This window comes from Protomyctophum parallelum, assembly GCF_964188405.1.
Source record: "Protomyctophum parallelum genome assembly, chromosome: 21".
Classification (NCBI taxonomy): Eukaryota; Metazoa; Chordata; class Actinopteri; order Myctophiformes; family Myctophidae; genus Protomyctophum; species Protomyctophum parallelum.
This window is the reverse complement of record NC_139713.1, coordinates 26,259,798-26,275,285: the sequence shown is the minus strand read 5'-3', so window position 1 is coordinate 26,275,285 and position 15,488 is coordinate 26,259,798. Positions and strand designations below refer to the sequence as shown.

The following is a 15,488-nucleotide window of genomic DNA, read 5'->3' as shown; positions in this document are numbered from 1 at the left end:
CCCCTGTTCTTCTGACATGTCACGCTACTTAAATCGGGCATTAAATATTTTTTCAATATGTCTCTCTCACTCACACACACACACACACACACACACACACACACACACACACACACACACACACACACACACACACACACACACACACACACACACACACACACACACACACACACACACACACACACACACACACACACACACACACACACACACACACACACACTTTCAATAGGCTACTGCAGCTACGCTATTGAGCCACTAGAGGACTCTGTTGACCACAACACAATGGATCATTCTTGCCAGCACAATACTTATATTGCGTTGAAATGTTAGTGTATTTGTTTTCTTTTTAACTACACACATTCTACAGTGAATCCCTGGAGACTTCAGTTTTTTCTTTCTTTCTTTGAGCATCGCCTACTGGTGTTTGGCCCAATGCCATTGATTGAAGTACAATTCGAAAATAAGTCTTAGACGAAATAAATGCTATGGTAAACATAAACAAACAGTATAGCCTACATTAATTAATACATCAATTTCATCCAATCAGGAGAGAGAGAAAAAAAATAACACATTTTGCACTGAACAACTCTGGATATGTGTGGGTTTCTCCTGATAAGATGAAATTTCCCAACCTGAAAAATAATATATTAAAAATAAATATACAGACCAGGTCGTTGACCGGATCTGTAGGTGGCAGTATTGAGTTAGTAAAAGCATCTCCATCTGGTGGATAATATTCTTTGTGTCTATAAAAGTGGATTTTACATAGGAGGGCTTGTTTAATGTTCTGAGAATCACCCCACCGCGAAGAAAAGTCTTTCAACCACCTACAACCGCCTTCGTGTAGGTGAGCAGCGAAAGTATAGTTTATTTTCCACTAAAGTATAGACCGAGACAATGGGGAAAACGCATACCTTACGTCGCATAGAATAACTCATAATAACGCTATGGTCCAGCGTGAAGAAGTGATGGTTTGACTGATTGATGTATTTATTGACAGTTTGCAGAATTACAGTACATTTCAAGCATAACTCAATACAAAAACGGTTAACTGTGGACGACAAAATAAAGCATTACACTTAATTGTTTACAATAGGGCCCACCGTTTTCAATTAATCAAAATTGATATCCAATTCTCCATTGTTCCCCAAAAATAAATACAAACAATTTCAAACAACAATTAAAAGAATAAAAAAACACAAATAAATACATGTTATGTATTTAATTGTATGTATATAGCCTAATTTACAATTTGGATCAATCAAACACAAACAATGGGGGGGGGACCCTAATAAATCAATAAATTTTAATTTTTTAATTGTATTTATATAATTTCTAGATTATAGACAGTTAATAAATGTAGGCATATACTATTACTTCCATAAGAGAGGGGAGGGGGGGGGTGCTGGTGGTCATGCAGACGGTGACGTCATGGCTGCAGAGAAGTGACGCTCCTCCTTGCTGCATGGTGGCTGTCGCAGTTGTTCACTCATCAACAACGCGCACACTCACACACACACGCACTGAAACCGCACACACATACAGAGCTAGTAGCGACGCTCCCTGCCTGCTTATTGTTTCTCTAGTAGTGTGTAGCCTACTGCATCCACAGACACTCACACACTTAAATCATATCCAGATCCATTCCAAGCAGGTCATCATGGCGAACCAGGGGCTGAAGGCGAGATTCGATGCCTTCCTCCACGAGAAAAACCTGATGACGGACGTTTTGGCCAAGATCGAGGCCAGGACGGGCGTGAACCGCTCCTACATCGCATTGGGTGGGTAACATGATTAAAGAAATAAACGCCGCAGGGCGCTCGCCGATAAATGTCAATGATGATGATATGAGGCAGAGGCAGCTGCCGCTTTTCGGTGAGCTATACAGCCTAAAGTGTTAAAAGTATATTATTTCCATTTAATGGAAAAAACATACTGTGTAACCTTCAGGCAATGTCTGATGTCGCTCTGGGTGAAATGGTAAAAAAAAAAAAAAAGACTGTCGCTAGCCGAAAAAATGGCAAATCTATATACGTACGACAAAGCGAAAGCTAGATCTGCCATTTTTCCTTATACCATCGTATGACAGGGTGTAATAAGGGGAAATAGTGTAACGGCTGATCCGCGGTCAGATATCACATCAGGGATCACGCATGCATTAGTAGAAACAAGGTAACGTGTGTTCATAGAATTTGTAGTGGATGACTATTTAAAATGCTGTTTAGTATTGGATAGCCTATATAGGCCTATACCGTTTTATTTTAAGTGTTTTGTAGTGAATAATAGGCTCTAAGTGTTTATTTATTTCTTTTTTGTAGTGAATACCATCTATTTCAAGTGTTTATTAATGTACTCATTGGAATGGTTTCTCTATCATCAGCTGTCATAGGGTTCTTGGCTATATATTTGGTGATCGGATACGGCGCCTCCCTGCTATGCAACCTCATCGGCTTTGTGTATCCAGCGTACATATCGTAAGTGAAAGCGCGCACGCACGCACGCACGCACGCACACACACACACACACACACACACACACACACACACACACACACACACACACACACACACACACACACACACACACACACACACACACACACACACACACACACACACACACACACACACACACACACACACACACACACACACACACACACACACACACACACACACACACACACGTTGTTTGGTGATTGTGTGGTGATGATGTCAGCCTTCTAATTAGGACGTTTCTACAGCAGCACAGATGACTTCCGCTTTCGTAATAACGACCATAGTGAAGTGAGGAGTCACTGCAGGCCAGACTGGGCGCTGTGCCCGGTTTGGTTTCTCCCCGTTACTTGTGTGCGCACGTGCGTGCGTGTGTGTGTGTGTGTGTGTCTGTTTCAGGGAATACCAAACGAGTCGCCCCTTTACCAACTCGCCCCGGGCGTACAGCCTGCGGAACTGCGTGGCCTGGTATTCCTAAAGTAACCTAAGTAAATAATGTTTAAACGGTTAAACCTAACCTTATTCTTAACCTTACCTCAGTAAAAGTATGCCTAAACCTAACCCTATACCTAAACTTAACCCCAGTAAAACTATGCCTAACCCTAAAGTTATTTCTAACCTTATTCTCAGTAAAACAAAACAATGAATACAAGAACTGCGGCACCGAGCGGTCGGCGTGAGGTTGGCGGAAAAAAATGAGGGGTGAGATGGTTTAAGGGCGACCATACCCGATACCATTTCAGGCCAGTAGTTCTCAACCTTTTCTGTATCTGGGCACTTGAAAATCTCAAAAGTGTTTGCGGCCCACCCATGTGACCACTTATGAACTCCTAACCACCATTGACTCCGGCACTGTGGCTTCCTGCCAACAGGATGCACAGGGTGTTTTATTTTGAAAAACACAAAATTCACCATAAAAAACCAGGACGCAAAATCGCCTATACTAATCTGTCTAATGAAACTTTAAAAGTCTTCAGAAGCGTTAATAGTGTAACCGATTTAGTATTGAGTCCCAAACATCGTTGTGTTCAATCACCTCAATCTGAGCCTCAATTCCGAGAAAAAGGCGGGGAAAGATCACAGCTATTACAGCAGTCTATGCAGCGGCCATCTTTGTGGTAGTCAAATACACAGAGCTGAGCTTTGCCTATAGCATGGGTTTTCAACAGGTGGTCCGTGGACCACTGGTGGTCCGTGAAGGTATTGCATGTGGTCCCTGACCATGCATTTAGTAATGTAGGAAATTATTATATTGACCACAAGTTGAGAAACGATGCAGTAAATGACGTGATGAGTCTGACATACGATGATGCTTGATCGATGTTGTCAGTTACTGGGAAGTCGGACATCATGAACTTCCACAGAAAAGGGAGGTAGAAGAATCTCAAGGGAAACTGTACCGGTTTGCCTGGTTGAGTCACCATTATAAGGAAATGTGCCCATAATTAATTGCATGTGTCTGCTCGCTCATACATACAGTAAGTTACAATGAACAGCAACATGATTTTAATATGGAAGGTTAATTTTCCCCCCACACCACGCCCATATCCCCCCTCCCAACACAACAGTGGTCCCCAGGTTGATTCTCAGTCAGGGTGGTGGTCCCCAGGTTGATTCTCAGTCAGGGAGGTGGTCCCTGGTTCATAATCAGTTGAAAACCCCTGGCCTATAGTGATGGGGAACACTGCTTCACAGTAGATATTAGCGAGACCATTCTGAATGAGGGGGAAAAAATAAAAACCCGTTCCAATGCTCTGGGCTTTCAATAAAAACATGTAAAACACGTTTCTGGCAGGGAATGAGTGGTCACATGACCTTTCAGAGCACGTTTTGGAGCCCTATAATTATTAGTTAACCATAGTGGCCAGTGTAGTAGAGCAGGGGTCTGTGGACCACTGGTGGTCCGTGAAGGTATTGCATGTGGTCCCTGACCATGCATTTTGCCATTTAGTATTGTAGCAACGTGAAGTATCGCAGTATCGTGCAGTGAATGAAATCAAGCCTTAATTTAAATATTAATAATATTTATTAATATAAATATTAATTAATATTTATTAGCTATTAATTAAAATAATTTCTTACATTTGATGTACTTTTGAAATACTGTATTATTTAAACATATTTTAAATTTAACAAAGGCATTTGTTATATATGTTATATTATTTATATTTTAAAACATTGTCCCACGGACCACCTGCAGGCCTATTATGCTATGGACCACTAGTAGTGGAGAAACAGTGGTATAGATGGGATGCATTGCATAGCTAGTGTTACGAAACCACTGATCTTAACCCATATCCCATCCCAACACAAATTAGTGGTCCCCAGGTTGATTCTTAGTCAGGGTGGTGGTCCCTGGTCAGTGTTGCCAACTCTTGTGAGCCAGCCAGCCTACCTCAAAAAACAAGCCCAAAACAAGCCAACTCTTGGCGAGAGAAATAAGCCAAATCTTCCCTCGAAAAACAAGCCAAAACAAGCCCAATAATATTGCCATATAATAGCCACTGGATTTTTAAAACAAGCCAGAAAAAACCAAGCCAACATTAGCGGTAAACAAGCGGACTTGGCAACCCTGTCCCTCGTTCAAAATCAGTTTAAAAAAAACCTGTAGTATAGCAATGTTTAGAGAGTATTTTGTTACGACACGCCCCTAGGAACGCACACATTTTGGAAGGGAAGCGAGGTCACTTGACTCAAGTGTGCCAGAGGTCCAAACAAAGGTGCTTCTTATGTGGATGTGATTTGTTTTTGTGGATTGGTGGGTGGAGAATAAACTGTATTTTGGGAATTAAAATTGTTCACATTACAGTTCCCTGCACTACAACAGGGGTTCTCAACGTTTTTGGCTGGGGACCTCCGAAAATGCTTTGTCTATGTCTCGCGACCCCCGCCCCCCTTCCCACCACCAATACAAATTGACAGCTACAATAACCTTAATAGAGAAAATACATAAATATATGATAATATGTAAACTCTAAATTTCCATTTCAGCCATTCAGTAAAAATAAATTAATAAATTAATTATTTTAATAATTGGGTGACCCAACAAAATAATTGTGGGATCCCCTAAGGGGTCGCAACCCCCAGGTTGAGACCACAGGTTTGCGCTGGGACATTACAAAAAAATCTATCATCGTATATACGATCCATCGCACACAATCAATGCCAATGCCGATACCCGTTTGCACCTACAAGAAAATGGCCGATTTGGTCCAAAAAATCTATCTATCCATCCATCCATCCATCCCTCCCTCCCTCCCTTTGCTGCCAAAGTGTTGAGGGAATTCACCACAGAGTGTTTATAGGGTGTTGGTCTGATTACAAAATAAGCTTTATTGCACATTGCAATACCACTTAGACAGGGCGAGGTGTGTGTGTACTGTAGGTTTATCTCAGTGCACGTACTGTATATATGGAGTGTTGTATGTATGGTACATGATGTTCCATAGCAGGCCTGGTCACAATGTACAGCCTGTGTAAAGCTGTTATCACAGTGTGATAATGATAAAAGAGGGTGATATAATAAGCCGTATCGGTCACAAAGCCGAACCGATTAGCGCGAGTTGAAGTGCGGCCAATGCCGGCCCGCGTGCTGAACCGTCTCCACCAGCGTACCTCCCTGCGGGACGAGGGAAGTCAGCGTGTCAAACGTGGCCGCTCGCGGTTGCCATGCTGATTCTTGTGAATACAGGGCAATAAGACTAACTGTAGTTCCCGTTTTGCAGAACAGTGGCATACCCATTTCATGTTCCGTGTCAGTTTACCATAGATTTGTTCTATTGGCTCAGCAGACTGTGAGCTTGTAGTAGGTCATCTATTTCTGATGTGTGACGCAGCCCTACAATGGAGTATGAATTGGTCTTAAAATGGTTTAGTGGGGCAGCAGTGGCTCAGGAGCGGGCCGCTCTACTTCCTGAGGAATGTTCCCAGTTCGAACCCGGGCTCCCCCCCAGAGATAGTGTTGAATTGTCATTGAGCCACTAACTGATAAATGCACCGCCGTTTACCATTTTAGTCTCTTCGCAAATCTTTGTTAACTTGGCTTAAAGCGCAATGACACTTTAGTTAGAGGTTTGGATTGTGTCGTCATGTATATGTCCTGATGAAGATCGGATAAGATAAAACTTCAGAGGAGCTTTTTCGGCATCACCAGTCTGCAGACTCTGGTATACTGAGGTATCTTGCTCCGTTGCTCCATTGATTAGAAATTGATATTCCAAAAATAGTCCCCTTGTTGTCTTACATTGCAGTGAATCAGCGCTGAAAGTCACTTTTAGCAAAAAAAAAAGAAAGTGTGCTGCCAGCACTTTTCTGGCATTTACACTGTGCAACGCAAGTCAATAAGGAGACTATTTTTGGATTATTTTCTAATCAATGTCACCACGGAGCAAGATACCTCACCAATGGTAATTACAAGACAACCTCTACCAAAGTGTTATTGCACTTTAAGGATGATACTCTAAGGATGATACTCAAATTCAAATTGGACTTAGCCCGGATGCCTGGCCAGTGTTGTAAATGGCTGAGTGACAACCTCTGTGTGCCGTTTACGGCCCTTTATGTCACCATCATTAATTAAATCTTTATATTTTGATTTTCTCATGCAGTTGTTTTTGTTGCACGGTTCGGTTGTGTTGTCCTGTTGTTTTGAGTGTTGAATGTTTTTAATGGAACACAATGGAAACAAGCCTCTAGCTTTTTGTCTCATCCATGTCGTGTAAGGCCTGACGCATCACTAAAGTCATCACTTTCCTTTCCAACATTAAAAACCATATATCTTATTTAAGATAAATAAGATATATGGTTAAAGTTACCACCTCTTTGCAATGTGCCAGACCATAACAGAGTAAGTGATGGATATTATAATGTACTAATTTATACGCTAAAGTAAACCCTCGTCTTTGCAGTGTGGCAGACCATAACAGAGTAAGTGATGGACTCTCCTTAATTTAACTCTCTGCAGGATAAAAGCAGTTGAGAGCGCGACCAAGGACGACGACACAAAATGGCTGACCTACTGGGTGGTCTACGGCGTGTTCAGCGTGGCCGAGTTCTTCGCCGACATCTTCCTCTCCTGGTTTCCTTTCTACTACATAGGAAAGGTAACGTCATGGCTCCCTTTACAGGAAAGATAACGTCCTGGTTCACTTTCTACTACATAGGGCCTTTCTACATAGGAAAGGTAACTTCCTGCTTCACTTCCTACTACATAGGAAAGGTGATGTCCTGCGTGCCAGTCATTTGATTTGATTTGATTTGATTTGATTTGATTTGATTTGATATGATTTGATTTTAAATACAATAAACCCACAGGGTTACGGCAGTGCGAGAATGAACGCAATGAAATCAAGACCCAAGACTTATTTCCATTGGGGTCATCTCTTCTAAGTGGTTTTCTAAGGGGGGAGGCGAGTCCCAAGCAAAAGAAGTTAATATAGATCCGCTATTTGAAAATAGCAGATCTACAAGCTCACAATGTGTCACATACAATATGCCTGCAAAATGCATGATGGGAATCGTAGTTCCACAGACAGGAACAAAGACAAATGTGCTAGCTAACAGGTTGGAGGACAGGTTGGAGAACAATGGAACCATTGTGGAGCTATGCATGGTATGTTTCCTGGCATGTCACCTGACAGGCCCCCAGTTATAATAACCATATAATAATACTCTAGTTGTAGTAGTAGTAGTAATAATAATAATGTCATAATGATACTGTACTGTACTAGCCTACTACTACTAATAATAATAGTTTTTGCTTTAGTTGATTACTATCATGAGATTTTAGTCGACCAAATCTACAAATGTATGTTGCTGTGATGGCGTCGTAATGCCTGATTTATACTTACTGTAGCTACGTGCAGAAAATAGCAGATCTACAAGCCCACAACACATCGCAGGCTTGTAGATCGGCTATTTTCAGGCCTCCCTAACATTTCCCTGTTTTTTATTTGTGGAAATTGTCAATATATTTAGTCAGTTTTCTTCATCATAGCTTAGCTTTAGTTTTTGTCAGTGAAAAATAAGTTTGGTCGAGTTTGGTCGGAATTGACACCTAACGGTATAAGCACATGTGCTGTGGACAAGCACAGTGCACACAATCCGCAGCGTCACTTTAACCCTCGCAAAGGTAAAAAAAAAAAAGCATTGAATTGGCCTGTTTGTTTGTTTAAGGCAGTGGCATTTCCTACTCCTAGTTCCTGATGAGTTGAGTCATGCTTCTGGCACGGTGCCAGGCCCATGCCCATGTGACGCAACAGTGCGGTGTGAGCCGCCAATGATCAGTGGTGGAAAAAGTACACGCAATGTTTACTTAAGTAAAAGTATCAATACTGCAATGTAGATGTATTCCGTTACAAGTGAATGTCATTTACTTGAGTGAAAGTACAAAAGTATTGGCTTCAAAATGTACTTAAATTACCCAAAGTAATGCAGAATGTCTCATTTCAAGTTTTCAAACGCATACAATTGTTTTGAAAATAGCACATCTACAAGCTCTGTTTTTTTAATAATAAAAATCTACAAAGTAAATATTTTCAAATAATAGTAGAGTAAAAGTAGCCTACATTATTTGCCTCCGAGATGTAGTGGATAGTAGAAGTAAAGGTATTGGAAATGGAAAAACTCAAGTAAAAAATGTAGGTATTTGTACTTTAAGTACAGTACTTAAGTAAATGTACTTTGGTGCAGTGCTGTTTCTTTCCCGGAAACAACGTTCTCCAGTCCACTCCCGCATTTACTTTACCAGCCGGCTAAAGAGCCAGGCTCGATAGCAAGCAGCAATGCAGCCGTATAGTCTACAGTAGTTACAACGGAGCAGTTTAACGTCATGCCCAGGACACACACACACACACACACGAGCTGTGACAAAAATGGTATCAAATGGGACTATTTTTTACGAAGAGATTCGGCGTAAAGAGAAAGAATCACCAAGTACAGTCACAACCTGCAAGTGTAACTAAGGTAGTTTGAGGGGCGCTAGCCCATCCCATGCCCAGTTGTGTGTGTTTGTGTGTACCCCATAGCGATGATTTGATTGGCTGAGCACCCCATAGCGATGATTCGATTGGCTGAGCAATGAATGTACATATTGAGGATAAAAAGTGAGGACCGGAAATTGAGGACTCCAATTGTGATTGGCCGGAATGTGATGATGTATGACGACGTATGCGGATAAGAGCGCCCCTCACTTCACACGGGTGTGATTTTTTTAGTGCCCTACTATGCCCAGTTTTGGTGGCTGTGTAAAAGCGCTCTTATCATCATACATCATCATGCCGTAAAATAGACACTATGCCTATTTGCTCAGACACTATGACGCAATATTCTCCATTCATTGTCCATGTGAAGACGCAAATTGTGATTGACTGGAATGGCATTTGTGATGATTTGATTGGTTGAGCACGGAATGTGATGTATGATGATAAGAGCGCCCCTCACTTCACACGGGTGTGATTTTCTTTTTTACTAACAATAGAGGGTTGAAGGGGTTAATTGCTGCTTCAGCAGATCGCTGTGTAAGGCTACATAACAATAGATGGTCGCTAGGCAACCTGCTTTGCATAACCAACATGAGTCACGTGGACTCTGGCATCAGGTGGTCTAGCCTACACAGCACACTGTGGTTTCCTAAACACTTTTTAATGCTAAATATCCCTTTAAATGTCCTACATTTTCCTATTATTTCAAAAGATTTTCAAAAAACAAAAACAGAAATTAAATGTTTTTGAAGAAAAAATGAATCCATACATTTTATATACTTCACAAGTAGTGAAGATAGGTTCACTAGTTTGGGTTTCAGGGAGAGATCAAATGTCTCTTCTGGGTCTTGAGCTAAACACATAGTAGCTTCCTCATGCAAACGAATGAGTCACAGGGAAAAAGAAAAGCAAACGTATCATTAGTTTCATGGCTGCGTGAGGATTTCTTTAGAGAACAGTCCTGGGTTTCGACACTGTTACTCAAGCAGGCTATTGCATTTCTGAATGTCCTAATCCTGGTATGACAAGGACTGTTGGTTTACTTTTTTGATGTAAATTATTTTATATGAATTTGGCTGCAGACCCCATCTGAAAATATCTGGAAAGAGAATAAGAAATAATGAAAGAGAAAAAAATGAGTTCTGATGGGGGCTGCGTTTCAATGTACTCCATAGTAGCATAACATAACTGTTTCTGCATGTGTTTTAGTCTTAGCATGAACCACCTTGTGTGTGTGTGTGTGGTGTGTGTGTGTGTGTGTGTGTGTGTGTGTGTGTGTGTGTGTAAATAGCAGATCTACAAGCCCACGTCTTCCCACAATGGAGTGTTGACGTTGTAAGCGTGTAGATCTCCTATATTCTATGAACATTTGCTCCAGAATTGGAATAATAATTGTCTTGCTAAAACCCTACTACGCATGTAGTGTGTCAAGACTAAGGCAGAATATTATGTGAGGTAGCCTACAGGTCAATGTCAGATACATGCAGGCTTCCCCAAATATGATAATATATTCCAATTTACATTGAAGTTTTTAGTTTATTCTTCAGTTATTTGCCGAATCAGGTATTGTTTTTGACCCGGGAACGGTGGGGCCAGTGAATTTGAAAATTCACTGAGGCCCCTTTTTCACCAAAGGAACTTTGGTTCTTGGAACCATGGTGGTTTCTTTCACGGAACCGGAGGCCATATTTTGGTTCATGTTCCGAACTAACTTTTAGTGTTCTGAACCAATTCATTTTCAGTGGAAACACTCTAAACTGGTTCAATATTAGGGGGAAAATAACCGAACCGGTTCAACCACAGTGGAAAAGGGGCCTTAAAGTCAACCCGTCTTTGAGGAAATTGTATCAAATCACGCAATTACTTTTTTACATGACACTTCACTCGTCTCTCGAGTACTGCGTTTTGTTTAATTATTCGATGAATGGTTTCACCCCATATCAACCAGTTGTGTGGGTCGACTCTAATTGAATCGACTCTCTCTCTCTAGGGTGCGTTCTTGGTGTGGTGCATGTCTCCCACGTCAAACAACGGCTCCGTGGTGATCTACACGCGGATCATTCGCCCGTTCTTCCTGCGAAACGAAGGCAAGATCGACAACGTGGTGAAGAACCTCACAGACAAGGCATCAGAGGCTGCCGACAAGATTAAGGATGAAGGTATGTGGACTCTAAACATGCTTCACAGAAGAAATCATTTGTGTATATCATTGTAACTCATTGCCCACCACCATTCACTCCGGCGCTGCAACGTATCTGCCGCCACATAGGCTACCCAAAGGCCCCCAAATTAATCGGAAGCGAAATCGCCTAAAGCTATAATCTGGCGATTGTATTTTTAAAAGTCATCGGATAATAATTGATAATAATATTATCAATTATTATCCGATGACTTTAAAAAAAAAATTCTTTGATAATATTATCAATTATTATCCGATGACTTTTAAAAATACAATCTACAATATTATTGTAAGTGCGAGGTAGCGACAATTTAGTAATGAGCCCCTAAGCCGTTCAACGTGAGCCTCAATTCTGAGAAAAAAGCTTGTAGTGTTGGCGGACGGTGGGGAATCATTTAATTGACGGACAGGCAAGCCGAGATTTATACCTAGCGACGGGGACGCTGCTAGACAGTGGATATCAGAGAGACCATTCTGAATAGGGATGTGTAAATGTGTCCCAAATGAAAATCGATTTGTATAATTCAATATTAACGATTAATCGATTAATCTTTTTTTAAAGATTAAAAAATTAATGAAAAAGACGTCAAAAGATGATCTTGGTGGCGAGTAGTCAATTAAAGTCCCCTCGCACCTGTATGCAAATGACCTCCTGGACATAATCTGTCCTATATCTCGATCTTATTTAGTTTTGCGTAGCCTAAATCAAATGCCAGCTCACAATGGTTGCGATCACCCTGCCGCAGTTGTGGACCCTATATTCTTAGTTGAAAATCTGCAGATTAGCCGTTTTCACAAAATGCCCAAAGTAGGTAAGAAGGGCAGGGGAGCTAAAATACGAGATTTTTCCACGATTGTTTTTATTTGTGGGCCTAACGGGTTCCGTTCAGATCGCTGACTGTTCCTTTACTCTTTGCCCCACAGCCAAAAGAGCGACAGCCAACATCATGTTTGAAGAGAAGAAGTCAACCTAAAGACGGACGTCCCATCCCCCCATCCCCCCCAGAGGGGAGCGGAGCGCCAACAACACGGCTCGATAAATGTTGCCTTTCAAAAATTGTCATTGTTCATTTTCTAAATTCAGTAGTATGTAATCTTCCACACTGTCCATAAATAATTTAAATGGTGGTAAAACAAAAAAGAAGAACTCGTGCCATTTTGAAAGTGAAGTTGGCCTTTTCCCTTGAGACAAGCTTTTAGACCTTAAAACTTTGCATATTATTGTACCTTAATGCTGCCCAGATAAACTGACTGTAATGTATTGCCGTTTGCTTTATACACAAATACAGAATGTTTGCCCATTTGTGTTGCCACTTCAAGGGTGTTTATGTGTGACTATTGAATGAAAAAAGAAAGAAAAAACAAAAGAAATAATTGTTTTCAAGCTTAATTTATTTTGTCCCTGTACTTAATCTGTATACAGTTAAGCACTTTAACAACAGAGCTGTTGTGGTGACATTGGAGTGCTGTATATCCTTGATGCGGTTTGGTTATTTGAAATGGTATGTAATGTGTACAATAACTCCTCTCCTACTTCCATCACCCCCGAATGTCTCTCAAACGTCGCAGTAAAAATAGCCAATCTACAAGCTCACAATGTGTGACAATGCAAGCTTTTGTAGATCTGCTATTTTAAAAACTCTTGCTGGAAACGTTACGTCTGTCTGTGGGTTTATATAAATATTCAACAAATGAAAAGTATTAAGAGCTTGTGACTAAATAATAACTACATTGGATCTAAAGTTATTTTTTAGATTTCCTGAAAAGAAACAGTTTGACATACAAGGTTTCCACCTGACATTGACGATAACATACAATGCAAGTTATTGGCTATGTGTAAATAGTTGTATCAATGTATGGTTTTATTCAGTGGTGGAAAAAGTACCAATCACCCAAATCACTGAATGCTCCTTTAATGTAACTAGTAACTAAAGTTTTCAAATAAATGTAGTGGAGTAAAAGTACAATATTAGGATCCAAAATGTAGTATAGTAGAGGTAAAAGTATTGGAAATACTCAAAATTGTACTTAAGTAAATGTACTTGATTACTTTCCACCACTGGTTTTATTCCTTGCACCTAAACACCTAGATAGGTTGTCTGTAGGCCACCACCCTCTCTACGAACTACAAGCTGACAGCACGTCACGTTGAGCTAGCTTGTAGATTGTGTAATTTCATAGAATGTTTGCCAATTATCATGACATGCCCAGTTTATGTTGTTACAGTAACTACAGTATGTTAAGGCTAATGTCAGTATTACATTAGGCTTAATACTACATACTGTAGTTAGTTACTGTAACAACATAAACCCTAGTGACATTGAAACATAAAAACTAGATGAACTGATCCCACTAATGAACAGTAGGTGGCACAATTGGACAAAAATGTAAGTATCATTCCAAATGGCTCCTTGGTAATGACAGAGTGTCTGACTGTCTCTCCAGCTCTTTAGTAAACAACTTGCATTTTCAGCTCAGGTTAACAACAGAGATACCGGTAATTGATAATTCATGGTTGAATGAATGTGTAATGGTTGTGAATGGGTGATTGAATGTGTAATGGTTGTGAATGGGTGATTGAATGTGTAATGGTTGTGAATGAATGCGTATTGATTGTGAATGGATTTAACAGGGATCGGGCATTCCCATATATATATGGGCTTAATATTGATGATCATCAGGGATCTCTATACCTGATGATGTCACGAGGCATGACCATATATGGAGGCATGGGGTGACGGATTGACTGACGGGAAATGCAAGTTTTCAAATTCATAGTAAATGAGACCGGCAGGTCGCAATAAAATGAGACTAAACGGTTCCTCATTTTACTGATGACCCCCTAAAGACCCATGGGGGTGCCTGGACCTCACTTTGAGAACCATTGACCTAGGAAACGGTTGACCTAAGGAAATTGCTGTGTTCATATTGGCAACTACAAAAGCTTCAACCAGCGACATGAAAATGCAGCTACAAAGCTACCGGCAGCCATTCAACCAGCGACATGAAGATGCACAGATACAATCTTATTGGTGTTTTCACCACTTCTACTCACCTTCTCACGCTACACGATGGCTCTACTGGAAAGGGCCTCTTCTCTTCCTTATGGTGCATTTTTTTTTATGTAGCGCCTTGAGGCGCTTTACATAGATTGTGCATTACATGCATTACATTCACCCATTCTCACACAGTCATACACCGATGGCGGCGGAAACCATGCAAGCCTTGCAAGGCACCAACCAGCACACCAGGAGCAATTAGGGGTTCATTGTCTTCAATGTCTTGCTCAAGGACACTTCGACACCAACTCTGGGGTAGCCCGGGTTCAAACTGGCAACCTTGCGGTTTCCATCCGGCCACGGGCCACTCTACTCCTTCCTTAAAGGACAACTTTAGTTTTTTTCAACCAAGGTTCATGTTTTAGGTTATTAGAGAAAGTAAAAGATGAGTGTTAATTATTTTTCATTTGCTGCTTTCTTTCGTTTTAGGGATTTTAGCTGTTTTTGACAGGGGGGCAGGGCATTCAAGCATGGGGCTAAATATGTATTCAATAATGTATATTATTTTACAAAATATTATGGCGATTTCTTTTTTATTATTTACTATAGTCCTAAACCCCAGGAAATTACATCTGGCCACAGAAGATCACAGGATCTACTGAATGTAAAGGAGGCCTACTGGGGGGAAGCCACACTCAATATGCAGTTTGACACATTCAGTAGATCCCATGATCTTTTGTGGCCAGATGTAATTTCTTCGGGTCTAGTAGGACTATAGTAAATAATAAAATAAATAAATAAATCGCCATAATATTTTGTAAAAAAATAC

At 40.8% G+C, this 15,488-nt stretch overlaps 1 protein-coding gene across 1 annotated transcript; it reads left to right on the top strand.

The window, feature by feature from the left end:
• Window positions 1–1,473: 1,473 nt before the first annotated feature.
• On the top strand, window positions 1,474–12,963 carry reep5 (receptor accessory protein 5). Its single transcript, XM_083794468.1, has 5 exons — window positions 1,474–1,787; window positions 2,387–2,480; window positions 7,465–7,603; window positions 11,472–11,640; window positions 12,585–12,963. Exons 1-5 carry the CDS (start codon window positions 1,667–1,669, stop codon window positions 12,632–12,634), a joined length of 573 nt encoding a protein of 190 aa, XP_083650594.1. The 5' UTR covers window positions 1,474–1,666; the 3' UTR covers window positions 12,635–12,963.
• The last annotated feature ends 2,525 nt before the right edge of the window (window positions 12,964–15,488 follow it).